The sequence below is a fragment of the Chinchilla lanigera genome, unplaced genomic scaffold, assembly GCF_000276665.1.
Source record: "Chinchilla lanigera isolate Chin_1 unplaced genomic scaffold, ChiLan1.0 scaffold00053, whole genome shotgun sequence".
Classification (NCBI taxonomy): Eukaryota; Metazoa; Chordata; class Mammalia; order Rodentia; family Chinchillidae; genus Chinchilla; species Chinchilla lanigera.
The window spans coordinates 3,142,545-3,170,447 of record NW_004955454.1 but is presented as its reverse complement, the minus strand read 5'-3'; the positions used below and the strand labels follow the sequence as shown (position 1 = coordinate 3,170,447).

Genomic DNA, 27,903 nt, shown 5'->3' with positions numbered 1-27,903 from the left:
GGTCACATGGTGGGGTGGACAGGGCAGAGGGCCCCTGAGAGCCTGGGGTCCAGCACAGGGCAGAGGACCCGTGTGTCTGGCATCTGCAACATGAGTGTGTTAGACACCACAAGTAGTAAGGGTGCAGCCTCATAGGGCTTTCTTGGCCATGAGCCATCCAGGAGCTAAAGCTGGTTCTGAGGACCTGGGCAGGTGGGTGTCAGGTGCTCTTTGGGGCCTCAGAGCTGCTCCCCACAAAACCCCTTGGGCAGGAGGAGCTTCTGGGAGGCAGCAGCCACGTTACGGCCACCGTCAGAGGCAATGCCCAGTCCAGCCTGACATGTCTTCCGTGTGGTACCAAGAGTACAGTCCTCGCGTGAACCTGTCCAGCTGCTCAGTGTCTGAGCAGCACTACGAGCCTGTCCTCCCTATTGGAGACACCAGGCCCCCAGGATTCGGTTGCTTATGGCCTGGTTGTCATGCAGGACAACCCCTCCTTCTAGCCCCTCCTTTTCTTGTGCATTCACAGCAGGCCCAGAGCCACAGTTGAGGGTAGCCTAATGTCTACCCAAGGCCTCCTGGAAGTGGCATGGCGAGTGATGCCTGGACAGAAGCATCCTGGCCCTCCAATGTGGAGGGCCATAGTGATTTGCCAGGCTGGATAACTCAGAGCTGCTTCTGGCCAGGGTTTCTGCCCGCTGCTCCTAAATGTGGAAGGAGGGGCAGACCTAAGAGGCAGCTGTGGGAAACAAAATGAACAGGGGAAAGGCCATCCCTGGCAGTAGCAGGGCCCGTGGGCAGGTCTGAGCAGTGGAAAAACTGGGGCCAGCAGTGGGTCATGCAGAGATGGGTGGGGGGAGGGGGTGTTGCCATGGAAGCTGGGTATTAGCACATCTTTAGAAAGACAGAAGAGCCAGACAAGCCCATAGGGTTTTCTGTCTTCCCTGCCCTCAGCTGGGTTACCTGGGTCCCTACCTGTGGCTGTCACTTGGCCACCATGTGGGGAATAAGGTTGGGTACGTGCATCCTGATGGCACAGTCCGGTTTGTCCTTCCTAGTCTGAGGACCTCGGTGCCTGTGCCCAGTTTGAGAGCAGCCGGCAGAATCGCAATGCAATGCCCAGCTCTAGCTGTGTCTTCCCTACCTTCACACTACGCAAGCCATCCTCAGAAACAGACATTGAAAACTGGGCCTCCAAGCATTTCAACAAGCACACCCAGGGCCTCTTCCGACGGAAGGTGTCCATTGCCAACATGCTGGCCTGGAGCAGCGAGTCCATCAAGAAGCCCATGATTGTGACCAGCGACCGGCACGTAAAGAAGGAGGCCTGTGAGATCTTCAAGCTAATTCAGATGTACATGGGTGACCGGCGGGCCAAGGCTGACCCGCTGCACGTGGCTCTGGAGATTGCCACCAAGGGCTGGAGCATGCAGGGCCTGCGGGACGAGCTCTATATCCAGCTGTGCCGCCAGACCACCGAGAACTTCCGCCTCGAGAGCCTGGCCCGAGGCTGGGAGCTCATGGCCATTTGTCTGGCTTTCTTCCCACCCACACCCAAGTTCCATTCCTACCTGGAGGGCTACATCTACCGGCACATGGACCCCGTCAATGACACCAAAGGTAAGGCTCTGAGGTGGGGGCCAGGCCTATTCACCAGTAGCCCCCTTGGTCCAGCCCTGCACGGAAATGCCCCTCCAAGCAAAAACACACATCTCCTAGATCCCTGCTTCAGGGAGCCCCACCTGGGCCCCAAAGCCGTGTCTTTTCTGGCTGAGACCAGGGCACATGGCTTTGTGTCTCTGCTGGTGGTATGCTCTTTGCTCCAGGCCCACTGTGGTCAGTTGTCCTTCTTGGCAAGGGCAACCGTGGTCAAACCCTCTGCACTTGCCACACTACTGTCATCCCACAGCCTGCAGGCAAGTTCCCCATAAAGCTCAGGCCCTCAGTTCTCAGTGGGGTCCTACCCAAAGGCTTGAGCAGCAAGAAGCATGGTTACCACAGTGTGGGGCCAAGCCCCAACCCATGGGCTTCTCATGTGTGAGTTTAAGGAGACCAGCCAGACTCTGGGCCAGAGCAAGCTGCCTTGGGTTGGAAGGTAGGGCCAGCAGAGGTCACCGCTTGCTGACGGCCGCCCCGGGGCCATACATAAGGCCCTAGAAGGGATATAGTGGTCTGTGTGACCCTAGCCTCTCAGGTGGGCAGCACCCAGATGGCCAGCCTGCATCCTGAGCTGGGCAGAGTGGCCACACAGCAGGGTCACATCCTCTGCCCCCTAGCCACGAGCATCAACAGGGCAGAGCCACACTTGTGTAGCACATGCACATCTATCAACGCATACACACCACAGGACATGTGAGTCCAGCCCTGGCTGTTGCAGCTTTGCCTCTACAGAAACAAGCTGGCCAGGGCCATCAAGGTCTTTCCATGACCCAAGTGTGGGGCCAGTGTACACAGAGATAGGGCAGAGGTTGCAGGGCACTGGCAGGTTCCTAGGGACAGGGTGCTGGGGACAGGCGCTGTCCAGTACCTCAGCCACTTGAGGAATTTCAGAACCTATGCAGTGTAATTTTCAGCACAGATCCAGCAAATGCAAAGCCTGCGCCGAGGATAGAGCAAGGGCCCAGTGCCTGGTCTTCAGGAGCAGGTGGAGTCCTAGGTGCCGCACACCTGTTGGTTTCATAGGTACCTCCTTGACGTCTTCCAAAGAGTCCTTGAATGCATCTTGAACTGGAGGCTGTAGAAATACGTCTTCGCTGCTCACAGAGCACAAGGCCACAGTAGGTACCTGAGAATATGCTGAGTAAAAGTGTGAGCAGTAAAGAGTTCGGAGACAGCGCCTGGGTCACTAACCAGCAAGTGTGCGGCTGGGTTGTTCCACCAGTGGAGTTCCTGGGGGAGTTCTGCCCCAGCCCCGGTGCAGGGCCGCTGAAGTCTGTGTGTATCCCCGAGCATCTTAACCCCCATAGGGTTCTGGCTCGCTCATGGGGAAGAAGTGGGCTCAGCCTGGGAACCACAACTTTAAGGTCCCCATGTGAGGCCTGTGAGGTCTCAGAATGTCATGGGCTGCAGTAGGAGCTGGGGGTCTGTGTGGTCCCACCAGAAAGCACCCTGCATCCAGTCAGAACCCCATCTGTAGCCGCAGGATCTAATCCTAGTTTTGCCTGTCTGAGGCTCTGCTTGGCCGTGGGCCAAGAGGAAAGATGTACATACATGAGGTGGCCATCCTTTCTTCAGCAGGCCTCAGGCTCCCTCCAGCAGCTCCTTGTCCCTGGGCAGTGCTGCCTTTCATATGCAAGCAGCCCTGTCCAGAACATGGTACTGGTCAGGAAGATAGGCCTTGCCAGCCCAGAAAGACGTAGTCTGTTCTCTAGAGGACAACTGGCTGGCCACACAGCCGTTCACATAGGAAACCACAGCTGAGAGAGACGGCACCTCTTTAGAACGTGTGGTGAAGGACAGAGCTAAGCGTGGCTCCTGTGCTTTGTATATCACTGTAAATTGCTTGCTGCAGCCTCAGGAGCTTTTGCCTGATTGGCCCACCAGCATGTGTGCATGACCTCCACTGTGTGGTCACTACCCCAGAAGAGAGAAACCATGCGGTGACCCCAGCTTAGCCTGGGTCTTATATGCTGGCACCTTTGTGCCAGGTACCACCACTTATTTCCTAGTTGTCCCCCAGGGTGCCCCTCAAACAGGTTGTCCCAGACTTTGAGGGAAATTTGGTACTGGCCACAAAAGGTTGCAGGAAAGAGCCCTTCGTCATGAGTCCTGTGGAAGGTGTAGCCCTGATGGGCTTCGCTGATACCCAAGCTGTTACACTCTCAGGAAGACTTCCCAGTTTCCAGTCAAAAAGGACAGGTTGAGCATTGCATTTGCTTTGACTCTACCTTGACCTCTAAGAAAAAAATGAAGTTTTCTAAAAGACAAAAAGCCAAAACAATAAAAATCACAAGGAAAACAGTATAGCGGTCCCTCAAATAATTAAAAATAGAATTACCATGTGATGGCCAGTTCCACTTCTGGGTCTATGCCCAAGAGAATTGAAACAAGGATCCCATCAGATACTTGTTCAACCATGCTCAAGACAGCATATTCACTGTAGCTGGAAGGCAGGAACAACCCAGTGTCCATTAACATATGAATGGATAAACAAGATGTGGCATATACAGAAGAGGATTATTATGAAGCGGTGGATTTTTATGAAGCCTTTACAAGAAAGGAAATTATGCTATATGTGCTGCAAACATGGATGGACCTTGCAAACATCATACAAAGTGGAAGAAACCAATTCCAGAAGGATAAAGACTATGATTCCACTTCCATGGCACCCTAAGCTATGGAGACAAAAGTGGAATGGTGGGTGCCAGGGGCTGGGGAGCCGGGGTGAGGGAGTTAGTGCTTAATGGGAACAGAGCTTCAGCTTGGGAAGATGAAAAACTTCTGGAGGTGGATGGTGGTGATGGTTGCACAGTAATGTGAATATATTTAATGCTGCTGAACTGTACACTTAAAAACGATTAAAAAGGAGCCACACATAGTAGCACACACCTGTAATCCCAGCATTCCAGGAGGTTGAGGCAGGAAGATTGCAAGTTCCAACCCAACTGGGCAACTTAGTGACTTTAGGGACATTTTGCCTCAAAATAAAAAAGGCCTGTGGATGTGGCTCAGTGTGAAGGCTCTGGGTTTAATCCCCAGTGCCTCAAAAAGAAAAGAAATAGCCACAAAGCTGAAGCAAATAGATGGAGTGGGGATATAGTTCAGTGGCACAAGTGCCTGCCTGGCAAGCGCAAGGTCCTGAGTTCTATTCCTGGTATCCCCCCCCCCCAAAAAAAAGATGAAGCAAATAGAAAAGGAACAGCAACTGTTTGGGAAACTGGAGAACACATGGGTAAGTGGCAGGAACTTGACTTGGCAGAAGAAGAAAGGTAGATACTAAGCAGACAATAAGAAAGCTGGGAAGCTGAAGCAGGCAGCAAACCCTTAAAAGCTCAGGAGTGAACAGAGCCAGCCTCCTCTAGCAATGGGCAAAGGAGGGCCCCTAAAGCTGAAAACGGAAGGATTGGTCCAAAGTCAGAAACAGAGCAAGCTGAGCAGCATGGCATATATCTGATCTCAGCTCCTCAGGAGACTGAAGCAGGAAGATCACAGATTTGAGGCCAATCTGGTCAACTTATCAAAACACCATCTCAAAAAATGAAATCAGGCCTGGTAACACACACCTGTAATCCCAACACCCTGGAAGGCTGAGGCAGGAGGATCTCAAGTTCAAGTCCAGCCTGGGCTACTTAGTGAGACTCTGTCTCAACATGTAAAAAATAAAAACTAAAAAAAAAGGCTGGGGGTGTAGCACATTGCAAAGGCTCCGGGTCCAATCTCCCATACTATAGTCAATCAATCAATCCATCAATCAATCAGTAAAGCCTTAGGATATAACTCAAAAGCAGAGGGCCCCATATTTAGTCCCTAATACTTCAAAAACAAAGCTGCTACAGTGGAGTCGGGAGAGAAGAGATTCTGGGTCAGACCATCTGGACTAAAATCCCAGCTACATTATCAAGATAGGATATACTAAGTCATTAAACAAGTCTCAGTGAATGTTTCACAGCATGTCCTGTAACCACAATGGACTAAAAAAGGCATCAGTAACCCCAGAAATCTGGGAAATCTCTGAGAACACATGGGTCAAATAAAAATTTTAAAAATTAGCGTTTTGAAATAAAAGACAATAAAAACATACTAAACTTTTCTAGGATTGAAGCCAAAGCAATTTTTAGAAGAAAATGTATAGCACCTAAATATCTGTGCTAGAAAAGATCTCAAATCTTCAGTTACTGCATTAAGAAACTTTTAAATAAATAAATAAATAAATAAATTTTACCGAAAATAAGCAGGGAAAAAAAGGAAACAAGATTAAAACTCAATGAACGGGTATACAGGAAAATAGTAAGGAAAAAGAAACAAAAAGCTGATTATTTTAGAAGACTTGATAAAATTTATAAACTGCTAGCCAGACTGATGTGGTCCAAAAAAGAAGTAAGTTACCAAAATCAAGAATGAGAGATTGGCCAGGCATGGTGGCACACTCCTGTAATCCCAGCATTTGGGAGGCTGACACAGTTGCATGAGTTTGAGGCCAGCCTGGGCTGCATAGTGAATTGAAGGCCAGCCTGAACTACATAGCAAGACCCTGTCTAAAAACAAAGAAAATGCCATAGTGGCCACAAGCATAAGCGCTTGCGTGGCAAGCCTGAGATCATGAGTTCGATTTCCAGTACCAAAAGGAAAAAAAAAGAGCGACTAGTTCCTTAGTCATTCTTTTAAAAAAATTAGAAAAGGACTATAAGAAAAACAATGTGCCTGCCCCTTGTGAATGTAGATGCTAAAATATTTTAGCAGCTGAATACAAAGTTAGTGCATCTTGACCAAATGGATTTTATCTAAGGAATAAAAAATTGGTTCAGTGTTTTTCCAAAAAATGAGAACTGGGTGTGGTGGCGCACACCTCTAATCGCAGCACTCTGGGAAGCTGAGGCAGGAGGATTACAAATTCTAGCCCAGCCCAGTCAATTTAGTGACTCAGTGAAACCCTGTCTCAAAGTAAAAAGCAAAAAAGTGCTAGAGATATAAATCAACACAAAGACCCTGGGTTCCATCCCCAGTAACACATACACACACATACACACACTTGCATACAGGCACACACACAGAAGCCATCACTGGAAATCACTATATAACAGAGTAAAAACAAACACGCAATCATCTCATAAATATACAGAGAGAAATAAATAAATAAATAAATAAATAAATAAATAAATATACAGAGAGAATAAGTGTAATTGACCAAATTCAACATTCTAGTTTTCTTTTTTATTCCTTTTTTTAACCTAAAAAAGCCAAGTGCAATGGCACATCCCTGAAATCCCAGCACTCTTGGAGACTAAGGCAGGAAGATCACTAGCCTGGGCAATTTATTGAGATCCTGTCTCAAGATAAAATTTTATTTTTTTAAGATAAAATTTTGTTTTTAAAAAGGCTGAGGCTATAGCTTAGTGGTGGAGCACTTGATTAACATGTATGAGGCCTTGGGTTCAATCCCTAGTCCTGCAAAAAACAAACAATAAAAACTGTAATACCCAAAAATACTTCAAAGCCGGTTCCAAACAGATACTTTTATACTATCTTCATAGAAGCATTATTTGTAAATTTTTTTTTTTTTTTTTTAGGAAGGGTCTCACTGTGTAGTTCAGGCTGGCCTTCAACTCAGCAATCCTCCTGTCTCAGCCTCCTGAGTGCTAGGATTATAGGCGTGTGCCACCATGTCCAACTAATTTGAAATATTCAAAAGGTGAAAAAAACCCAAGTGTCCATCACAAGATGAGTGGATAAACAAAGCATGATGGGTCCATACAATAGGCTGTTATCACCATAAATAGAATGGTTCTGACACAGGCTACAATAAGGGTGAACTATAAAAACATTATGTTATCAGAAGCTACACAGAAAAGGACAAAAATTGCATGATTCTACTTAATGTGAACTATCTAGAATAGGGAAATTCACAGCCAGAAAGTAGGCTCAGGGAAGGTAAGAATAGGAAGGTTTTGCTCAGTGGGTACAGAATTTTAGTTTGGGAAGTTGCAGGGTTTTGTAGATTGGTTGTTTTTTGGTTTTGTTTTTGTTGTTTTTTTGGTACCGGGAATTGAACTCATGACCTCAGGCTTGCCAGGCAGGCACTTATGCCACTGAGCTATATCCCTGGCCCAGGGTTTTGTAGATAGTGATGACATTTGCACAATATTACAGAATGGTTAATAGCATTGAATTGTACTTTAAAAATTATTCAATGCCTAACTTTATTTTACAAGTAAAATATTTATATATATATATGCTGACATCATACCTCGTGGCAGAAGACTGAAAACTGACAGGCTTGGTGATGCACACTTGGAATCCCATCTCCCTGGATGGCTGAGGCAGGGATATTACAAGTTCAAGGCCAGACTGGTCAATTTACACGATCTTGTCTCAAAAAAATAAAATAAAATAAAATAAATGCTGCTATATAGCTCAGTGGTAGAATGCCCCTGGGTTGGATCCTCAGTACCACAAATATACATTCATATTCTCTCTCGAGAAAAATCTGACAAAAGATGTGTAAGACCTGTGTACTGAAAGCTGCAAAACATTGGTGAATGCAAAGAAGGCCTAAATAAATGGAGAGGCATACCATGTTTATGGGTAAGAGATTTAGTATGGTTAAGATGCCATTTTGCCAGCCATATTGACACAAACCTGAATCCCAGCACTTGGGAGTTTCAGGCAGGAAGATCACCACGAGTCTGAGGCCAGCCTGGGCTACACAGTGAGTTTAAGGCCAGCATGAGCTACATAGCAAGACCCTATCTCAATAAAAAGTTATTTCTGCCTACATTGATCTATAAATTCAATCATAATCTTTTTTTTAACTTTTAAAAAAAAAATTTGGGGGCTGGGGACTTAGCTCAGCGGCAAAGCGCCTGCCTGGCAAGCGCGAGGTCGTGAGTTCGGTTCCCGGGCCCGGAGAAAAAACCAAAAAAAAAAAAAAAAACAAATAAAAAAAAAAATTTTAAGATAGCCATGTAGTTTAGGCACCAGGCTGTCCTCCAGTTTGTGGCAATCCTCCTGCCTTAGCCTCCTAAGTGCTGAGATTACAAGCATGTACCATCATGCCTAGCAATTAAAATCTTAATGCTTTTTTTTTTTTTTTTCAATATTTGGAAAGTGACAGGCTGATTGTAAAATTCATAGGAGCTAGACAGGAGGATCCCTTTGAGTTTGAGGCCAGCCTGAACTACATAAGAGACCCTGTCTCAAAAATAAATAGATAGCTGGGTGTGGTGGCACATGCCTATAATCACAGCACTCAGGAGGCTGATCAGGAAGATTGCTCTGAGTTCGAGGCCAGCCTGGGCTGCATAGTGAGTTCAAGGCCAGCCTGTATGATGTAGCAAGACCCTATCTGGAAAAAAAAAAAAAATGTAAATCTCCAAGGACACTGTTAAGAGAACGAAGGGGCTAAGAGTGTAGTTCAGTGATAGAGCACAAGAGGCCTCAGGTTCAATTCCCAACAATGGGGCTGGGAAAGCAAGAGAGACAGACAGACAGACAGACATACAGAGACAGACAAGCCAGACAAGCAAAGAACGAGAGCTAGAATGATCACTGTGGTAATGGATTAAGATTGGAGGCATCAGGATAAATTCATATTTAGTTTACTATAGATACAATGGGTACACATAGAAATATTTATAGATGTGTGTATATGCAGGTGTTAATAGACATATTTTTCCTTGCTTTGTCAGGGGAAAAGACCTAGAAGCAGGGACATTCCAGTAGCAACAAGCACGCCTAACACCTAAATCTTAGATTTTAAATATCATTTTTCACTGTAAGGATCCACAGTTCTCAAGAAAGTGTCTGCCCTTAGGTGGAAGAGAGCCAGGCATGGTGGTGCACGCCTGTAGTCCCAGCAGTCAGGAGGCTGAGACAGGAGGATTACCATGAGTTTAAGGGTAGCCTGAACTACATACATGTTGATGCTGTCTCAGCAACAACAAACATACAGGGCTGGGTGTAGTGGTGCACACCTGTAATCCCAGCACTCAGGAGGAGGCTGAGGCAGGAGGATCATTGCGAGTTCGAGACCAGCTTGGGCTACAAAGTGAGCTCAAGGCCAGCCTGAACTGCATAGTGAGACCTTGTCTCAAAAAGGACAAAAAAAAATTAAAAAAAGATATAGGGACAGAAGTAAGGAAGCAGGGAGGGAGGAGGGGGAGATGATGGGGCTGGGGCAATGTCACACTGGGTTATAACCCACAGCATAACAAATATCCATAACCCTGACCCACTCCTTGCATATGACTCCCAGAGGGCACATCGTGGAAACGGGAGAGTAAAATCACAGTCCAGAAACCTGGCAGGTGTGACCTCTCCCAGATGACCAAGGTCACTGGGAACTGCAAGAAGCCATGTGCAGCGCAGGAGTCACACCCAGGTGTGCCCAAGTGAAGGGACTGGCCTTCTGGTCACAGCGTGCTGGAAGAGCCCTGACACCTCATGCAGCCTTGTGTGTGCACGTTCCCGCACACGCTCACCCCAGACATGCTCGGTCCCTGCTGGATGGGCACAGCCTCTGCAGGGCAGGGGCTTCCTTCCCACCAAGTGTGGAAACCACATGGGCGTTGGCTCCTGGCATGTATTCTGTGGTCCTCATGGTTCTATTTGCTCTCCAGTGACACAGCACATAAAAGAGCTCCTGGAAAGAAACACTAAGAAGAAATCCAAATTGAGAAAGAAACCCAAGCCTTATGTTGAAGAGCTGGATGGTAGGGTCTCTGCAGCCAGGCGCTGCCTCTGCACCATTCTGCTCTCCCGCCACGGCCGCCTGGCCTCTTCTCTAACCACTTCTGGGCCGGGAAGGGGCACTAACCTCAGGCCTGGGACCTCCTGAGCCTGGAGGCCCTGGTGGCTGACAGGACACTCTACCTTTCTTGGGGGATACCCAAAGCAGTTCCCAACATGTTTCTTGAGTTCTTTGTGGGCAGGAGGCACAGAGCAGCTGCCCAAGACCCAGAGGCACCCACAGGTGAGTGTCAGGGCATCCTATAGCAAGGGTCTCCATAGCCCCGTCCTGCAGCCAGGGAGCCATGCCTGTTATTCAAAAGTCACCAGGGAATCTCCCTTTGCAGTGGGCCCCCAGCAAGGCTGCTTGGAGTCTGGGATCTTTCCACCCTCCACCAGCATCTTTCCTGCTCTTTCCCTGGGCCCTGGCTCAGTACCAGCCTGCTCAGTGGGAAGCACTGAGCACCAGGTCAGCTCCCAAGGCTCTCACCCCCACCCCTGCAGCTGCTGTGGTCCTCCTCCACCACGTAGGACTCACACTGGCCTGTCTAGAACGCCTCCTTCCTGCTCTTGCTGTGCTCCCCTCTGGAAAGCCCTCTCTGACTAATTACTGCCCTTGGGGACCTAGCACAAGGACAAGGAGCTTTCTATAGATGAGGCCTGCTTATAACAAACGCTTGGGCCAACAGGAGGCCAGGTGGGCATCTGCAGGGTTGTGCACTTGGTCTCATCTAGCAGCCTCTAAGGATGCCCTCAGTAGGTTTGTGTCAAGGCAGCTGCAGTCCAGGGTGAGGTTCCAGGCCATGGGCATCCTCAGATCACTCTGGGACAACAGTGGAAGGAGCTCTGAGCTCCTGCCTGAGCCAACCACTGGTGCCTGGGAGCTGGACAGACACCAGCTGTCCGTTAATCTTGTTGCTGTAGCAGGGATATGGGCCTGGGTAGAGCTAGCAGGACCTTGCAGTCCACAGTCCAGTGGGGAGCGAGGAGCAGTCCACCTGGACAGCAAGGTGAGCACCACAGAGCCTCGTAGTTAGGATCTAGCACAGCAGCAAGGACTGTGGAGAGCTGCTTCTGTCAGCCCCTCTGTGGGTAGCAGTCTCCACCATGAAACCAGATTTAACCTGCTACCCAGGAAGATGGAGGTGCTGGCTGAGGTCCAAGCAGAGCATCTCACAGAAGCAACTTTCCTGAGCTGGCCCTGGGCACTGCCTTTTTCACTCAAGGTGCTCAACAGAGAGCAGAAATCACCCAGCTTCCTAGCCCCTGGGGCACATTTGGCAGTGGCTCAGGGCTTACTCCAAGCTGTGATGCCAGCAGCTTGTCTGCTGAACACTCACTGGTATCAGGCTCCCAGTTTACCCATGAGACAGGTGGCCCTGACCTCATCCCACAGAGGAAGAAACAGGCACAGAGGTTCCTTGTGCCCTGACCACTAGCCAAGAAGCTGTAGCCCCAGGATGCTGGCTTACTGCCAGCAGGTAAAGGCAGAAGGCCTGAGCATTGGCCCCCAGGGGTGACCTTGCACGCCAGTGAGGGCCTGTCTTCCCCCAGGGACAGGAGGCAGCCCAGGCCCTTCCTGGAGGGACAGTGGGTTCCAGCCACTGACCTGAGCCAGGGAGAAGCAGCACAAAGCTTGGCTGCTCTGTGCTGTGAATGGCAGGCTGTGGCCCAGGTTCCTCCGGGCCTCAGAGCTGCCCATCAGGGCAGAGTGGCCTATGGTGGAAAGTTCTGGCACTGTCTGGAGCCGGCTGAGTTTGGAACCAAGACCCTCTGCCAGGGTCTGTTGGTCTCTAGGGACCTGGGGCTGTGTCCAGGATTTAAACATCTGAGAAGTTTGTGTTTTGTCTTGTTTTGTTGGTTAAAGAATCCCCTTCACGGATACAGTGACAACCATTCTATAACTAGAAAGTGTTTTCATGGACTAAGACATTTGTTTTTGTAGTCCAAGCTCCCTTGTGTCCTCAGATATCCTTAAGAAACCGTTTCCTTTCAAAGAAGGCAAAAGGATTTCCATCTGAGAGCCTTACCCTGGCAGTTGGCAGGCATTTGGGTTAGCAGGCAGTGCCTTGGGGGGAGGGTATACCCAGAAGCACTCAGTCCAAGTCACCTGTCTGTCCCTGACAGCTTCTCTTGGTGTGTCTTCTTGTCTACCTCCCTCCTCTTTCCTACCTGGGCCAGGAGGACACTGCACAGGTCCAGATTCCCCGTACCATGCCCTTTCCAACACCTGTCCTGCTCTCCAGGACCACTTCTGGAACGTCAGCTTCATGAGCTGAGCCACAAAAGGGCCATAATGCCCCACCCTTAAGAAAGGAGCCCCAAGGTGGTCCTGCTTCTGCCTTACCCTCCTCCAGGGGAGAGGGTGCTGTCTTGGGATGCTGGCATCTTCCCTGCACTGTTCCCTTTGACTATGGGCCATGCCTTGGACCTGTCTCCCTGACCTCCATCGCCATCCCCAGGTAGAGCTCCTGAGGGCCAGCTGGGGGAGTATGGAGTGAGGTTTGGAGGCCTTGGGACCCAGATCATGCCTTGTCTTGCCAGTGATTCTTTAGAGGCAAATATACCTTTGTCCCCTCCTGGTGGAGGGGTAGGTGGGCTGGCAGAGGGCTTCCTCCCCTAGCCTGGCCCATGGAGGTATGGAAGTACCCCTTTTTTCTTCACGTGGGTCTCTGGTCTAAAGGACATTGCCTGGGAGAATGAGGACCACTCCCCTGGTCAGGAATGGGTGTGAGTCTAGCCAGTCATACCTTAGCACCCCTCCTTGCAGGAGCTGCCCTTCCTTGCCCCCCCATAACTTTAGTCCCTGCACCCACTTGTCTGCATCAGACTGACCAATACCCATTCTTTTCCAGGGGTGGCGATAAGCACCTACGCCAAGTACTGTTACCACAAGCTGCAGAAGGCAGCCCTGACAGGGGCCAAAAAGGTACAGGCACTTCTGGGAGCACCAGGGCAGGGTGGCACCAAGGCTGGGAGAGCTGGCTGGCAGAGCATGAGGGGCCTAGAGCCCAACTAGTTGGCTGGCCAGGAAGGCCTCTGAGATCTTACGTTCTCCTGCACTGGGACACCCACTTCAGGTTCAGTGCAGCTAAGGGGGTGTGGGAGAGGCCAAGGGGTCAGGCAGCCTACCTGGGTTAGGTGGCCAGCCTCCTGGCTATGCCAAGCCTGCCCTCATGCATGGTGTGCACAGCTAAGGAGTAGGATCCTGGCTACACGGACCTGACACCCCAGCTAGTATAGCCAGAAGCAGGAGCCAGACACAGCCACAGTAGAGACCTCCCACGGGAAAGGATCCTCTTCCCTCGCAGTCTCAGGCTCCAGCGAGGCCCCAAAGGGCACCGGCCACTGCATTCCCTGGGAGCCCATGCCTGCAATGTCAGCTGCTCATCCATCCTCGCCTTCTTCAGTCCCCTTCTGGCTCTGGCCTCTTATTCCCTGGTTTTGACCCCGTTTCCTCTTCCCTGCAGCCCACCTCCATCCAGGAATTCTCTTGGGCCCCTTGTACCTGTTCCAAGACCTGGCCTATCTTCCTCACTTCCTCTCCCTTTTGCTATGTTGCCCCATCACAGTTAGTCGAGGCCCCTGTGTCCCTGACAGGCCCATCCACGAGTCACTCCCATCTCCCCACATAGCCTTTGGGGTCACTTAAATCTTTAGGTGCTGTACGTGGCCTGGAAGGAGGCCACCTTGGCAACTCCATCTGGGCATTAGGGAGGAGATGGCACTGAGCTGGGCATCTCTGGAGGATGAGATGGGCATTGGGGTGGAAACAGGGAGGCTGAGCGAAACCAGGACAGGAGAGTGGCTGTCTTCACAGGGGCTGAAGAAGCCCAACGTGGAGGAGATCCGGCATGCCAAGAACGCCGTGTTCAGCCCATCTATGTTCGGCAGCTCGCTGCAAGAGATCATGAGTATGCAGAAGGAGCGCTACCCTGACAGGCAGCTGCCTTGGGTACAAACACGGCTCTCCGAGGAGGTGCTGGCACTCAACGGTGACCAGACGGAGGGCATCTTCAGGTGCCATGCCAATCCCGGGCCCTGGGTGTGGGGGCCATAGGCATGTGTCCACCATGCATATCTGGCAAGCAGGAACCCTGAGTCAGGCCCACTAAGCCTGCTTTGGAATAGATGGAAAGGTGGGCTATCTCACGGAGGCAGATCTTGACAGGCAGGATAGGTCCCTATGCTTGAGAGGCAGGTCTGCTGGGTACGCCCTCCCTCCATAACAGCAGCAGGGCCAGCCAGGCATGGTGTCTGCAGAAATGGCCACCAGGGTCCTGAGGGTGCTTGGAAGACAGCCAGAACCAGTGCCTAAGACCTGAGCCTGAGAAAACATGTAACTGACCAGGTGCAGCGTTCAACCAGACAGCTCAGCAACCCTGACTCACATGGTGTCTCTGAACAGGGATGTGAAAGCCCCTTGCCTGCAGGAGGCACTTTTCTGTGGTGTTAGTTAGTTGTGACTCACATGTCAGATCCAGGGGCATCCAGATCCCCCAAAGTATGGCAAGGGAAGTTGAGGGTTGCAAGTTTGGGCCTTAGTGGCCCTGCAGAAGGCCCAGGAAGGGCTGGTGGTCTGGGAGGACCTCACACTCCAGATCTGTGTACATGGAACAGGGACCCAGAAGAAGGCAGTGAGGCCCAGAATCACATACCCCAGGGAAAGGGGTAAGTGGGTGGAGAAGCCTTGAGGGTCTCTACCGCCTCACCCCTGGGCAGCTGGGCAGGCCAAGCTCTCTCAACTGAGACCTGCCCTGTACTACTCAGGGTTCCTGGGGACATTGATGAGGTGAATGCCCTGAAGCTGCAGGTGGATCAGTGGAAGGTGCCTACAGGCCTGGAGGACCCCCACGTTCCTGGTGAGCACTTAACCCACTCAAGGTTCCATAGGTGCTGGCCTACATGCACAGCCCAGAAGGGAGATGGACACTCACCCTTCCAGGGGCCACTCAGTCTCATCCCTTTGTCCAGGCCTGCTGTGGCTCCATCTCTTGACCCTCTGTCCTCTATTTCTGGGGCCCACCCTGGCTAACTCCTCCACTTCAGGCAACCTTCTGCCCTAGGGCACCCCAGCCCAGCCCCAGTGCAGAGCGGCACAGCATGTGGTGGTGGTAGTGGGGGGGTGGGGCAGGTCCTGATCAGCCTCCTAGCAGCTGCACTACACTGCAAGAAACTATTCTACAGTCACTGGAGCATCATCTCCCCTCATGCCTCCAGGATTAAGGGGGCATGGCCAGGGGGCCCTTTTATGGAGACCCCTCCCTACACTCCTGGGTGTGGCCCAGTGGGCTGCTTGGCCCTGGTGACCCCAGAGCAGGCCCCTCTGAGCCTCACCCATCCGCAGCGTCGCTGCTGAAGCTGTGGTATCGGGAACTGGAGGAGCCCTTGATCCCGCACGAGTTCTACGAGCAGTGCATCGCGCACTACGAGAGCCCCGAAGCCGCCGTGGCGGTGGTGCACGCGCTGCCTCGCATCAACCGCATGGTGCTGTGCTACCTCATCCGATTCCTCCAGGTATGCCCCGCCCCCGCCTGCCCTCTGCCCCGCCCCACCCACTGCTCCACCCACCCTCCACCTCACCCCTTGCACAGGTGTTTGTGCAGCCCGCCAATGTGGCCATCACCAAGATGGACGTCAGCAACCTCGCCATGGTGATGGCGCCCAACTGCCTACGCTGCCAGTCAGATGACCCGCGCGTCATCTTCGAGAACACGCGCAAGGAGATGTCCTTCCTTCGGGTGCTAATCCAGCACCTGGACACCAGCTTCATGGAGGGTGTGCTATAGCGCGGGCCGGGGCAGCATGGGGCCCCGCCGCGAGCCAGGAGCAGCCAGGCCGGGGCCGCGCCACCTCGCCCCGATGAGTGCCTTCTGCTCCCGGTGCCGAGCACATGCCCTCCCCTTCCCGGGCGCGGGGCTGGCGGACAGGGGCGAGAATATTTTTTTCTTGGGGTACCTAGGAATCTGGAACCTGCGCATAGATATATAAATAGAACGACAGAAGCCAGGACGTTTGCTAAAAGACATAATCTAATCCGACGCCATTCGCCTCGGGCACGACCTTGTGTCGCCACCCTGCGGCCTCGACCAGCCCCGCGTCGGTTGCGGTTTCCACCCGGAATCAGAGTTCCTCCAACTGTTGTCAAACTTCATTTCCTCCCAGTTTTTATATATATATTTTTAGAGTTTTTATTTATTAAAAACAAGCCCAGTTCGCCGTGTCCCCTGAAGCGGGGTCCTCCTTCCCGTGGGCCCTGGCTTCTCCAGGCGGCTCGGCGCTGGCGCTCACTCTGGCGCATCGTGTGAATAAAGTTCATGTGGATACTCGGCCGCTGCCTGCTGCTCGCTTTCCTTCTCCTCGGGGCTCGCAGGTCAGGGTGGGGCGCGGCTGCCCCCTGGGGGCCGGAACCCAAAGCGCACACGAGTGGAGCCCGGGGGACACTTATTCGCGCAGCACCACACCCCAGATGACCTGCCTACCGCTTCCGACACGGAAGGATGTGGCCGCCGCATTGTGGGGCCCTTCGGAGCTTGTCCTTGTCCTTAGCCTTGGCACGATCACAGGGAACTCGGACCTATAGTAAGGACAGGGATGTCGCCTACACGCAGGGCCAGAGCCCGGAACCACGGACCCGCGAGTACTTTTACTACTTGGATCATCAGGGCCAGGTGTGTGTGTGTGGCGGGGTGAGTCGGGCTTGGGGCAGAGGCAGAAGGAATGGGGCCAGGGGTCCGCTACAGTTGGTCATACCAAGGCCAACCTGCCACACCGGGCCACGTCCCAGAGGCCTGGGGCTGAAGTCTCACGACGGTGGAAGACTTCAGGCAGCCCTGCCCAGAGCGTCTAGCATATCCCTGAGGAACCGGACCAGGTAACCTCAGCGGAAGTGGTATATCTTGATTAGAAACTTGAAGCCGGGCGTGGTGACGCACTCGGAAGGCTGAGATAGCAAAATCACTGCGAGTTCCAGATGAGCCTGGGCTACATAGAGAGACCTCGTCTCAAAAAAAAAAAAAAAAAAAAAAAAAAAATCAAGTCCGAAAAAAAAAAAAAAAAAACACAAACGAGAGAAGATACAGCTCAGCGGCACAAGCGCCTACCTGACTAGCGGAAAGTCCTGAGTTCGATTCCCGGTACCAAACAAAACCAGAAACTTCAAAGAAGAGACAGGGCTGTCGGCCCCGGGAATCTGCAGGGAAGCTCTAACTGGAGCGTAAATAGAATCCCCTAGGTTTTCTTTTTTTTTTTTTCCCCAGACAGGGTCTCGCTATATAGTTCAAGCTGGCCTTGAACTCCCTATGTAGCCCAGGCTGGCCTCGAACTCGATGCAGTCGTTCTGCCTCAGCCTTCAAAGTGGTGGGATTACAAGCGTGAGCCACCACCCCGGGCGAATACCCCAGATTTACTCAGTGTGCACACAGAAGCAAAGACAGCAGACAAGGCCTGGGCCTGCCCGCTGGGACTCATTGTCCACTGCCTCCCACTCTGCAGCTCTTTCTGGATGATTCCAAAATGAAGAACTTCATCACCTGCTTCAAAGGTATGGCTGCGCCCCTTCCTTCGCCCCGCAGGGCGCCCGTCAGTCTCACTGTGGCCAGAACGGGCCTTTAACACGGTGCAGGGCGCAGCGCCTCCTGAGGAGCGGGACCCCTGGGGGTAGCGTGGTGAGCATCTGCACCTTATACTCCCCTAGACCTGCAGTTCCTGGTCACCTTCTTCTCCCGCCTGAGACCCAATCACAGCGGGCGCTACGAGGCCTCTTTCCCCTTCCTCTCGCCCTGTGGGCGAGAGCGCAACTTCCTGCGCTGCGAGGATCGGCCGCTGGTCTTCACACACTTGCTGACAAAGGGTGACGGGTCTTCTTGCCTCTCCTACTGCGGCGGGGGCGAGGCCCTGGTCGTGCCCTTCGAGCCAGAGCGCCTGCTGCCCCTGGCGGCCAACGGGCGCCTGTACCACCCAGCCCCGGAGCGCGCGGGCGGCGTAGGTCTGGTACGCTCTGCCCTGGCCTTCGAGCTCAGCGCCCACTTCGAGTACCCGCCCGGCGACCCCACGCTGCCCTCGCACGTACGCTGGCGGGGCCGCCGGCTGGCCCTTACCTTGGACTTGGCCCCACTGTTCACTTCGGCCCAGCAGTTCTGACTCGCAGCTGGCGCACCCCCCACAGCCTCCCGCTCCTTCCCAGTCCTCCCCAAGAGCTCTCTGGATTGGCTTGCGCGGGCGACGTCAGCCCGGGACAGCAGGCGGGGCCCCGGTGCGCGTGCGCGCCCTCCCCTCCCTCCCAGTTGCTGCTCCGGCCCAGCTGTCACTGGCACCGCGGGGAGCCGCACGTCGCGGGAGCGTCAGGTGAGCGGGCCCTCGGGGGACCAAGGTCGCCAGTCTTGGGGACGCAATCCAGGCACTATCTCACGTCCGACCTGTGGGCACGGCGCGAAGGGCGTGCAGACCCGTGAGATAGAGGGAGCGTGGAGGCCACGCCCTCTGACGGGCCCAGGACCCACTGGTGGAGGATGCGGACCGGGAAGGTCGAGCGGGACCCAGGTGCCAGGTCCTAAGTGCTGACGCGAGATACTGCTCGGCGGGCGCATAGCCCACTCCGTCCCTTCTACCCAGATTGGTGCCTGGGATGCTGACGCCCTGCCCCCGCCCAGCCGGATTAGGGGGCTTTCCACTGGTAAAAGGATTTCCAGGCTCTTCTCTCCTGAGGCCCTTGTTCCTGCCCCACGTCTCTTCTACACCAGTGTGCACGAAGGGGGTCCGCGTAAGCAGCAGCGCCGAGCCTGAGGAAACCATGGTTTTGCTGCTGATGGGCGGGCGGGCAAGTCCTGGAGTCAGGGCCCACCCCTTCAGGCTCAGAAAGGTGACTCCCAGGACCCCAGATAATGCTCCCAGCTTCCTGAAGCTCACATGGATTGTGAGACACCTGGGAACTGCTGCTGTCTGAGCCAAAGCTGTTCTATTAAAACTTTATTGCTGCACTTACCTCATTTCTAAATGACTTTAAATAATTACGGGAGTTAACAGTTGGGGCAAGGTTGAAACAAACATCAAAGCCACTTGGTACCTTTCAGTATATCTCAAGGTGAACAGTGAGACCTAGTGAGTAGTCAGGGGAAACAATGTCAGGTGAGGTTAGAGGCCAGAGACAGTACACCCTTGGTCCTGTCTTCCCTGGCTCCAGATGAGCTGGCTTCTCAGCCTTGGCCCTACCTTTAACTAAACTTAAAGCTGGGCTCACAGTGCTTGGAACCAGACCCCAACTTTCCCATCCCTAGGGCCTTAGGTGCATACATAAACCCCTACTGGCCACGTACTCCTCGGTAGTAAAGTCATTGCTCACAGAGCCCACTCAGGATGCCACGGTAGCCAGGTGTGGTGGCGCACACCTGTAATCCCAGCACTTGGGAGGCTGAGGCAGGAGGATCGTTGCAAGTTTGAAGCCAGCCTGGGCTACGAAGTGAGCTCAAGGCCAGCCTGAACTGTACAGCAAGACCCTTCTCAAAAAGACAAAAAAAAAAAAAGATGCCACGGTAGAAAACAGCTCCGTGGAAGCTGGCAGAGATAGCTCCAGCATCTATGTAAGGCAGATATAGAGTGACTTAAAAGTACCAAAGTTCTTGAACACCTTCAGGTCATCAGAAGGCAGGCAGAGCATGTGCTTAGCTTGTTTCACCTGCATGAGGCTATGGGGCCAATCCCCAGCACCCCTCCCCCAAGAAAAAAAAAAGATCTAGGCATGGTGGTGCACAGCTGTAATTCCAGCACTCTGGGAGGCTAAAGCAGCAAGTTTAAGCCTAGCCTAGCCAACTTAGTGACTTGAGACCCCAACTCAATATTAAGAAAGAATAAAAAGGACTTGGAATAGAAAATATAGCTGGTCCATTCCCCAGTACCAGAAAAAGAAAAACCTATTTGGCAGCCTAAGCCCTTCTCTCATATCCCAGCTTTCCCAGGATCCTGCCTACCAAAAAGAGGCCCTTCTACAAGGCAGCCAAGGAAGCACAAGCCCATGGCTTCTGAACTGATTTTCCCAGTATCTGTCTCATCCTTCAGTTCTGTACAAGTGACCTGAGAAAAAGCCCCAACGCTTTCCAAGCACTCTGCCTACCTCCACCCCCTAGGAAGGTACCATGAGTGCTATGCCAAGCTTGGCCTGGACTTCCCTATGGCTCATGGCTCCTCCAAGACCAGATCTACCATTGTCTCCCCTCAGGTCATGACAGATGGACCTCAAGGTGGGGACAGCACAAATGCAAAGGACAAAAGAACTGGAGTTAACTGTGGGCTAAGGTCAGGTAGGGACCTGAGCCTTGTCCTGGGGGCACAAAAGGGACCTCTGTTGTGGGTTGAGCTTTAGGTTCCTGCCAGTCCTCCCACCACCATGGGAGGACAGGGGACATGTTTACCCAGAGCCTGCTCTCCCAGCTTCTACCCATGCTTGGCCCTGGAATGTGCCATCTGGCATTCCCCAAGCCCTTGCCCTGGGAGCCACTTGCCCTCAGCCAAAGAATTTCACCAGGGTGCAGATGTCACTGGAGAAGCATGACCCCTCACTCGCCCAGGAAGGGGTCTGGAGCTGGGTGAGTCTCTCCACATGGCCATATTCTGTGAAGAAGCCGAGAACACCAGGAGTTCATTTCAATCTCATGCCCTAAGTCTTTATGAAGGTGGCTTGTCAAGGGTAGAAAACAGAAAACTGTATTCATCTACTTCTTGAGCTAACAAAACTATTCGTAAGTTAGACACAGGTTGTAGGCCTCCATTCATGCCCTTTTGGTGGCTCTGGAGTATTGGCACTGGCCTGCCCACCTGTGTTTCAGGAGGCACATCCTGTCTACAGCTGGACTCTGAGGAGGCCTTGGCAGCTTGGTGGGCCCACGCTGCTCTCCCAGGAGATGGCTTCCAGGGCTCCTGCGCTGTTGCTGCTGCTGCTCCTCCCATCCCACCCCGAGGGCTGCCCTGCTGCTTGCCACTGCTACAGTGCGACGGTGGAGTGCGGCGCCCTGCGGTTGCGCGTTGTCCCGCAGGGGATACCCCCAGGGACACAGGTGAGCAGTGCATCCCAAGCTTCGGGACTGAAGGAGCCAAGTGCACACATAGGCGGGTGGGTAGGAGTGACCCCAGAGAGCAGGAGGCCTCGCCATGGTGTAAGCATCCCCCTCCCCCAACCCACAGACGCTGTTCCTGCAGGACAACAGCATCTCGCGCCTGGAGCCAGGCACTCTGGCTCCACTCGCCTCCCTGAGACATCTCTACCTGCACAACAACAGCCTGCGTGCCCTGGAATCTGGCGCCTTCCGGGCACAGCCCCGCCTGCTTGAGCTGGCCCTCACGGGCAACCGGCTGCGTGGCTTGCGTGGCGGCGCTTTCGCAGGCCTAGCACAGCTGCGTGTGCTCTACCTGGCAGGCAACCAGCTAGTGCGGCTGCTGGATTTCACCTTCTTGCACCTGCCGGTGAGCACCAAAGACCTAGAAGTAGGTTCTCTTCCTATGCAAGTTGCCCTGCTGGCTGTAATAGGGGGAGAAAATTCAACCCAGTCTAGCGTGACAGCGCACTTTTTCCTAATTATCTCCTATCCCTACTTCAGCGACTGCAGGAGCTGCACCTGCAAGAAAACAGCATTGAGCTGCTGGAGGACCAAGCCCTAGCCGGGCTCTCCTCTCTGGCCCTGCTGGACCTTAGCAGAAACCAGCTGGGAACCATCAGTCAAGAGGTCCTGCAACCCCTGGCCAGCCTGCAAGTCCTGCGTCTCACAGGTAACTCTTGGGCAAGAGTCTCTGCCCTGGCCACAGTGGCAGTGGAGGGGAACAGGCCCAGATATGGAGAGGGCTTCTATGCCAAACCCTTGGGTACCATTTTGGAGGGCCACACCACTGTCTTGCAGCCAGGGTAGAGGACTGCCAGGAATGGGGAAGCTGGCAGAGACAGCTCCAGCATCTACCTAAGGAAGACAGATTAGGCAGATAAAGAGTGATTTAAAAGTAACAGAGTTCTTGAACACCTTCAGGTCATCAGAAGGCAGGCAGGCAAAACCAGAAAAGAGACAGCTGACCAGGATTGGGGGAAATTTCCAGGAGAGGGCATTTAAAGATAAAGTTTTAGTGCTGTTGGGATATCTATGTGGACACCGAGGTTCCCCAAAACAGTGAGACTTACTTGAGTGAGAAACTTCAGAGGAGCAGAAGCTTTCTCAGGGACAGGCAACGAAGGGCCCGCCACCACCCCAGGGAACTTGGAGTCAGAGAAGAGGTGACAAGGATCCTGGACTCTGGTGAGATGCTGTGGGAGATGGGGAAGGGGATTCTACCTGTGCCAGCAGAACCCCAACTCAATAGGCTCTGTTCTGTTCTGCCTACAGAGAATCCTTGGCGGTGCGACTGTGCCCTGCACTGGCTGGGTGCTTGGATCAAGGAAGGGGGCCAGCGATTGCTTAGCTCCAGAGACAAGAAGATCATGTGTGCAGAGCCCCCGCGCCTGGCGCTGCAAAGTCTCCTGGATGTGTCAGGCAGTAGCCTCATCTGCATTCCGCCCTCTGTACACGTGGAGCCGCTGGAGGTCACAGCCAACCTGGGAGACGACCTGAGGGTGGCCTGCCAGGCCTCGGGCTACCCGCAGCCCCTGGTCACCTGGAGGAAGGTGCCCCAGCCTCGGGAAAACCGGCCACAGGCCCAGGCCCAGCTGGAAGGTGGGGCGGCAAGCCTGGGCAGGCACGGGGCTTCTGACACCGGCAGTGGCATGCTCTTCCTCACCAATATCACGCTGGCACACGCCGGCAAATACGAGTGCGAAGCCGCCAATGCGGGCGGCGCCGCCCGTGTACCCTTCCGCCTCTTAGTCAACGCCACCCGGCCACACCGGCTGGCCCCCCTTGCCCCGGCCACGCGCCCCAAAGGCCACGAGCAGCAGCACGAGGCGGGCAGCATGGCCTTCCGCGCCCTGGGCCTGGCCACGCAGACAGCCATCGCAGCGGCCATAGCGTTGCTGGCGCTCACAGCACTGCTGTTGGCAGCCATGATCTGCCGGCGCCGGCGCCGGCGCAAAAAGGCACGCGCGCCGCCGGGGGAAGGCACGCTGTTTGTCAACGACTACTCGGACGGACCCTGCACCTTCGCGCAACTCGAGGAGCTCCGCGACGAGCGCGGCCACGAGATGTTCGTCATCGATCGTTCCAAGCCGCTGTTCGTGGAAGGGCCGGTGGACATTCCCGAGGACCGAAGCACTACAGAGGGCCTGGCGCCCGGGTTCCGCCTCCCGCCGCGCGTTGCCTATGAGATCCACTGCTGAGCCCGCCGCGCGTACCGATGACGTATGCACCGGGGATTGGCCGGCGCGACCCCTCGTCAGTAAAAGTGGAAGCCGCGCTTTTGCGCTGAGCCGTGTGTGTGGCGTTGCCCACGGGAGCCCTGGGGCTGCAAGGGAGCCAGAGAGGCCCCCAGAAGCCCTTCCAGGGGGAAAATCGCTGGCCCTGGGCAAAGATGCTGTTAGAGCTAGCATCGAGGGGGAGGGCAACAGGCGAGATGACAGCTGTTGCCCAGTGGCCATGCTGGGGTAACAGCAGAGATAGAAACAAGGCACTCTGACCAATGAGGACAGAAAAATCAACCAGAGATAAAGTTCCAGATACACTGCACGTTTGTACCTTCATAACACCCTCCAGTCCCAGAGCCAGCTGACAGGTTGGTTTGGGTATGAGGGATGGGGCCCCATGCCTCCCTGAAGTAGGCCATCCCTACGTCAGCCCACTGCACTCTTGGGAAGGACCCAGAGTCCACTGTCCCTCTCAGCTCACAGCTAGGGTCCCAGGAATATCCACAGAGGGGGCCAGGACGCCAAAGCTCAGCCACACTGAATAGAATAAAGCAGGCCTGAAATTCAGCCCAGTGCCCATAGTCAGCCAGTTAGGAAGTATGTGCAAGGCCAAGTGAAGAACACAGCAGGAAAGAGGAGGCTTAGGGTGTGCGAAGGAGCAAGGCAGACCCCGTGAGAAGCCTGAGACCAGTGCCTTTGTGTCAGGCCTCCAAGAGTCCCAACAAGGCTCCTGACCTGTGTTATCAGCCAAAGCCTGGAGCTTACAGGCTGAAATAGTCTGCAGCCAGGCGACCATAGATGTCTGTGGTCCAGAGCACATGGGCACGGCCTGAGGCCAACAGTAGCTGGTGCAACTCAGCTTCTACACGAGCGAACTTTTCCTCATTAATGGAGGCCTCCAGCAGGACAGATGCAGGTGGTGGCCAGGGCAGACCTTCATAGCAGTCCACAGGAAAGGGGTGCACCACAGTGCGCAACTCAGCCTGCACCACCGAGTCCCGCAGCAGCTCCTTAAGGCCAGCTATGGACAATGGATTGCCATAGAGGCCAAGGTAGCGGAGACTGGCACACTGAGTCAAAGTGGGGAGTGTGGCCAGTAGCTGGGCATCAGCAAGCTGGCACTCGGTCAGCTCAAGATGCAGCAGTGTGACCCTTGCTGCCTGCAACAGACCCTGGAAGGGCGTCAGCTGGCTGCCTGACAGGTCGTTCCCACTCAGGTCCAGCTTTTTGAGATGGGCAGCATGGGAGCTCCGTGCCAGGAACTGCAGGTCCTCAGGCATCAGAGCACAGAAGGCCAGCTCCAAACTCTCCAAGGGGCTCTGCAGAGTGCTGTGGGGACACAGGGGTCACAAACAGGCAGGCCCAAGGGAAGAGCTCCACATTAGGGAAAGGCAGAGAAGCGATGGGCCCACTCACCTGAGCAGTTGGTCCAGCCTTCCTGAAAGGAGAGAAGAACCCATGCTGAGCTCCCGCAGACAGGTGAAACGGCCCATCTGAGCCAGGAAGTAGCGAAAGTTGTCCTCACCATCCACGGAGGGCTGTCTTGAGTCCCCATGTACATAGTGCAGTCTCAGGCTGGCCAAGTGCTGAAAACGGGCCACATGTGGAATGATGACAGACAGGCCACGCAGGCCCAGATTGTTGAAGCGCAGGTCCACACGGCGCAGGCAGCCTGCATCCAGAAGCTGCAGCAGGGCCACGGTGTTACGCATGGGCAGGTCCTCAGCCCGGAGATCCCGGCAGCAGAGCCGAAGCGGGCTGCCTAGGCTGCTTCGGAGTGCCTCACGAAGGAATGCATATGAGGCCCGGTTCACCCGAAGGTCCACACGAACCTCCACAGGGACAGGAGCCGGCCCATGCTCCGAACTCCTGCCCTGCTGCTGGGCAATGCATGTGCGGGCCACAGCTGCTGTGCAATCCCACATGCTCATGGTACCAGGGTCCTGCTCCACACCATCATCCAGGAGACCAGTCATATCCAGCACCCGAAGAGCATGCTTCCTGGGAGCAGGGATGGCCTGAGGCAGGGATGAGGGGGCAGGGGCAGAGCCCACTCCCACTCCCACTCCCACTCCTAGCCACTTGGGATAGAAGCGATATACCTACTCCCATACTGAACTCTTGCTAACCCCAGGACCCCAGCCTAGAACCTTTTTAGGGGACCCTCCTTGTACTCCCAAGCTAAAGGGCCCCTCAGGTAAGCCCATACCTGCAGAAGGGTTGTGTGCCAGCCTCACCCTCTGGGGTGTGCAGCCGGGCAGTCAGCCCCAGGATCACAGCCTGCATGCTCTCAGTGCTGGGCCGCTCCTGCAGCAGGGCCCGGCTGCAGTGGGCACACTCCTGCAGCAGCTGCTGGAAGCTGAGCAGTGGGAAGGGCCACGTGTGCACCAGCTCACGCAGTACGACTGTCTTCTTGTCCATGAAGGCCACCTTGAAGAGCAGGGGGAAGAGCTCTCGGGGCAGCAGGGGTAAGGCCTGGCAGGCAGCTGACTGGCACTGGAGCACCTGCCGCATACTCAGGAACACAAGCGTGTGCATGGTGCTGGGCTGGGCAGGCAGCCACCTGCAGGAGACGGGCTTTCAGTGGAGAAGATCAACCCTAAGGCACCACCAGGCCCCCTCCATATACCACTGGTGAGAAAGCCCAACACGGTGCCTGGCATGGAGTTGCCAGTCAGTGGAGGATAGTGGTACAGAGGAGCACCTCTTAGATGCCTAGCACTGGCTGGGCCCAGTAGACAAGGGACAAGGCCATACCCCAGTCACCAACCTCCAAAGCATGCGGCTTCTTTAGGAAAACAAAGCATCAAGCAGTACATAAATGGGATGGCACCATCAATAACCTGCTTGTTTGTGTGTGCTTCTGACAGAAGGTGGTCGCTCTGCAGGGTCTCCCATTGGTACTTCAGGCTTCCCAAATCACAAAGCTGCTTCAGAAATCCTTCTCAAAAGTAGAGTAAAGCCCGGTCCTAACCCTCAGACTTTCACCAAGCCTAGAAGAAGTGTATTCCCAGGAGGCCAGCAGCCACATCATATTTCCCTCTCTCACCCTCCTCCCAGATGTGCTCAAGGGCTGTCCTTGGAATCCACGAAGTACAGACACAGCTTAATAAACACCAGGGCCGATAAGAAAAGGAGCAGAACCCAGGAAAGAGAATCCAGATAACATGACCTATGAGAGCAATATGAGCCCTACAGTTAATTACTATTTTCTGGGATGTCACCAGGCACAGAAACCCCTAAGAAAAAGCCTCTCACCTTCAGTGGTCCTTTCCACCTGCCTAGTCATCTCTCTCTTCCCTGAGGAACCAATGTGGAGAGAGACCAAGTCTTATATCCACGGGATTCAGAAGGGCTCAGGCCAGGGATTCCTCAGATGAGCCAGAGACGGCTGCCAAAGCAGCATCCAAACCGAGAAGACGCACACAAACGACCCTTGAGGCCGCCAGGATATCTGCGACATAGGGGATCAGCCCTGCTGCTGATTTTAGCAGACTTCCTGTGTGCAGGCAACTACAATACCACCATCCCCCTCTGAAAGACTGGAAAACTAAGGCCTAGGGTTTGCCCAAGGTCTCGGCCCATGGAAGGGGGCGGGATCAGCTCGGCTGTAGGGCCCCTGCGCTTGCTGACCTTGTCACGAACAGCCAAGTCCTTATGTCACAGGTTCCTGGGAAACCCCAGACACCCACCCTCGGCCTGGCTCGGCCATGCTCAAATCTCGCGAGGACGCTGCAGACCTCGCAGACAGGTCAGACTCACCGAGCACCTGTCACGAGAGGAAATGAAAACACCCTGCCTGGGTGCCAAGTGAGGTGCCTCTGGGCGACGCCCACACCCGATGGGCAGCCCTTGGGAAAGCCGCGGCCTCGGTGCCGCTAGTCGCGCAGACGCCCCCACCAGGCTCTTTGAGGCCGCAGCCGGAGGCCTAAACCCGATTCTCCTCCCCGATCAGGCGGGCCTGCTCCTCCGAACAGGCGCGTCCCCGCCGCAGCCGCCCTGCCCGGGCTCCCACCTTCGGCCTCCCAGCTGCCAGCCCCGCCTCCTCCGTTCGGCCCCCCGAGGCCAAGCGCCCCGCCCTCGGCGGCCCTGATCGCAGCCCAACATCCCGCACTCACCTGCCCAGCAGCAGCCGCCAACGCCGCCGGCCCCGCCTCTACCCCGAGTCGGTCCAGCCCGGCGCCTCGGCGCGGCGCGATGATGCTGCACCTCCCATTGGCTGCTCCTCCAGG

General features: G+C 54.3%; 4 protein-coding genes and 1 long non-coding RNA gene across 22 annotated transcripts in view; 3 read left to right on the top strand and 2 right to left on the bottom strand.

Annotated features, from left to right (window-relative positions):
• Positions 1–16,693, top strand: part of Arhgap39 (Rho GTPase activating protein 39) — a 59,544-nt gene extending 42,851 nt beyond the window's left edge. For 2 of the 3 annotated variants that reach the window (XM_005395919.2, XM_005395920.2), the window contains 7 exons: positions 1,038–1,599; positions 10,254–10,346; positions 13,218–13,291; positions 14,183–14,382; positions 15,133–15,224; positions 15,710–15,879; positions 15,957–16,693. In XM_005395919.2, the coding sequence (XP_005395976.1) occupies positions 1,038–1,599; positions 10,254–10,346; positions 13,218–13,291; positions 14,183–14,382; positions 15,133–15,224; positions 15,710–15,879; positions 15,957–16,151 (1,386 nt within the window). In that variant the 3' untranslated portion in view covers positions 16,152–16,693. The remainder of the gene's footprint in view (positions 1–1,037; positions 1,600–10,253; positions 10,347–13,217; positions 13,292–14,182; positions 14,383–15,132; positions 15,225–15,709; positions 15,880–15,956) is intronic. The other variant, XM_005395921.2, reaches the window with a different exon arrangement.
• Positions 16,377–18,547, bottom strand: LOC106149812. Its single transcript, XR_001236227.1, has 3 exons — positions 18,462–18,547; positions 17,116–17,346; positions 16,377–16,939 (listed from the first exon to the last, which is right to left on the bottom strand). It is a non-coding gene; the product is annotated as an uncharacterized LOC106149812 (long non-coding RNA).
• Positions 16,846–20,427, top strand: LOC102015601 (chromosome unknown open reading frame, human C8orf82). 3 transcript variants are annotated; one of them, XR_001236226.1, is made up of 4 exons: positions 16,846–17,033; positions 17,857–17,905; positions 18,059–18,708; positions 20,307–20,427. XR_001236226.1 is itself a non-coding variant. In XM_005395922.2 (3 exons), the coding sequence occupies exons 1-3, from the start codon at positions 16,863–16,865 to the stop codon at positions 18,502–18,504; spliced, it is 666 nt and encodes a 221-aa protein (XP_005395979.1). In that variant the 5' UTR covers positions 16,846–16,862; the 3' UTR covers positions 18,505–19,344. The 3 variants fall into 3 exon arrangements, 1 of the variants encoding a protein (XP_005395979.1); XR_001236225.1 differs by lacking the exon at positions 20,307–20,427 and adding an exon at positions 18,976–19,344; XM_005395922.2 differs by lacking the exon at positions 20,307–20,427 and having other exon boundaries at positions 18,059–19,344.
• On the top strand, positions 18,620–23,736 carry Lrrc24 (leucine rich repeat containing 24). 4 transcript variants are annotated; one of them, XM_013520074.1, is made up of 6 exons: positions 18,620–18,708; positions 20,576–20,652; positions 21,183–21,410; positions 21,538–21,816; positions 21,951–22,119; positions 22,722–23,736. In XM_013520074.1, the coding sequence occupies exons 3-6, from the start codon at positions 21,258–21,260 to the stop codon at positions 23,645–23,647; spliced, it is 1,527 nt and encodes a 508-aa protein (XP_013375528.1). In that variant the 5' UTR covers positions 18,620–18,708; positions 20,576–20,652; positions 21,183–21,257; the 3' UTR covers positions 23,648–23,736. The 4 variants fall into 4 exon arrangements, with proteins under 4 accessions (XP_013375528.1, XP_013375527.1, XP_005395985.1 ...); XM_013520073.1 differs by having other exon boundaries at positions 20,576–20,657; XM_005395928.2 differs by lacking the exon at positions 20,576–20,652 and having other exon boundaries at positions 18,627–18,708.
• Positions 23,737–23,977: 241 nt separating this feature from the next.
• Lrrc14 (leucine rich repeat containing 14) lies at positions 23,978–27,827 on the bottom strand. Of its 11 annotated transcripts, none has more exons than XM_013520078.1 (6): positions 27,790–27,812; positions 26,721–27,440; positions 26,515–26,612; positions 25,881–26,234; positions 25,088–25,672; positions 23,978–25,000 (listed from the first exon to the last, which is right to left on the bottom strand). In XM_013520078.1, exons 4-6 carry the CDS (start codon positions 26,207–26,209, stop codon positions 24,433–24,435), a joined length of 1,482 nt encoding a protein of 493 aa, XP_013375532.1. In that variant the 5' UTR covers positions 26,210–26,234; positions 26,515–26,612; positions 26,721–27,440; positions 27,790–27,812; the 3' UTR covers positions 23,978–24,432. The 11 variants fall into 11 exon arrangements, with proteins under 11 accessions (XP_013375532.1, XP_013375529.1, XP_013375533.1 ...); XM_013520075.1 differs by having other exon boundaries at positions 26,515–26,843; positions 26,930–27,440; XM_013520079.1 differs by having other exon boundaries at positions 26,515–26,664; positions 26,930–27,440.
• Between the last annotated feature and the right edge of the window lie 76 nt (positions 27,828–27,903).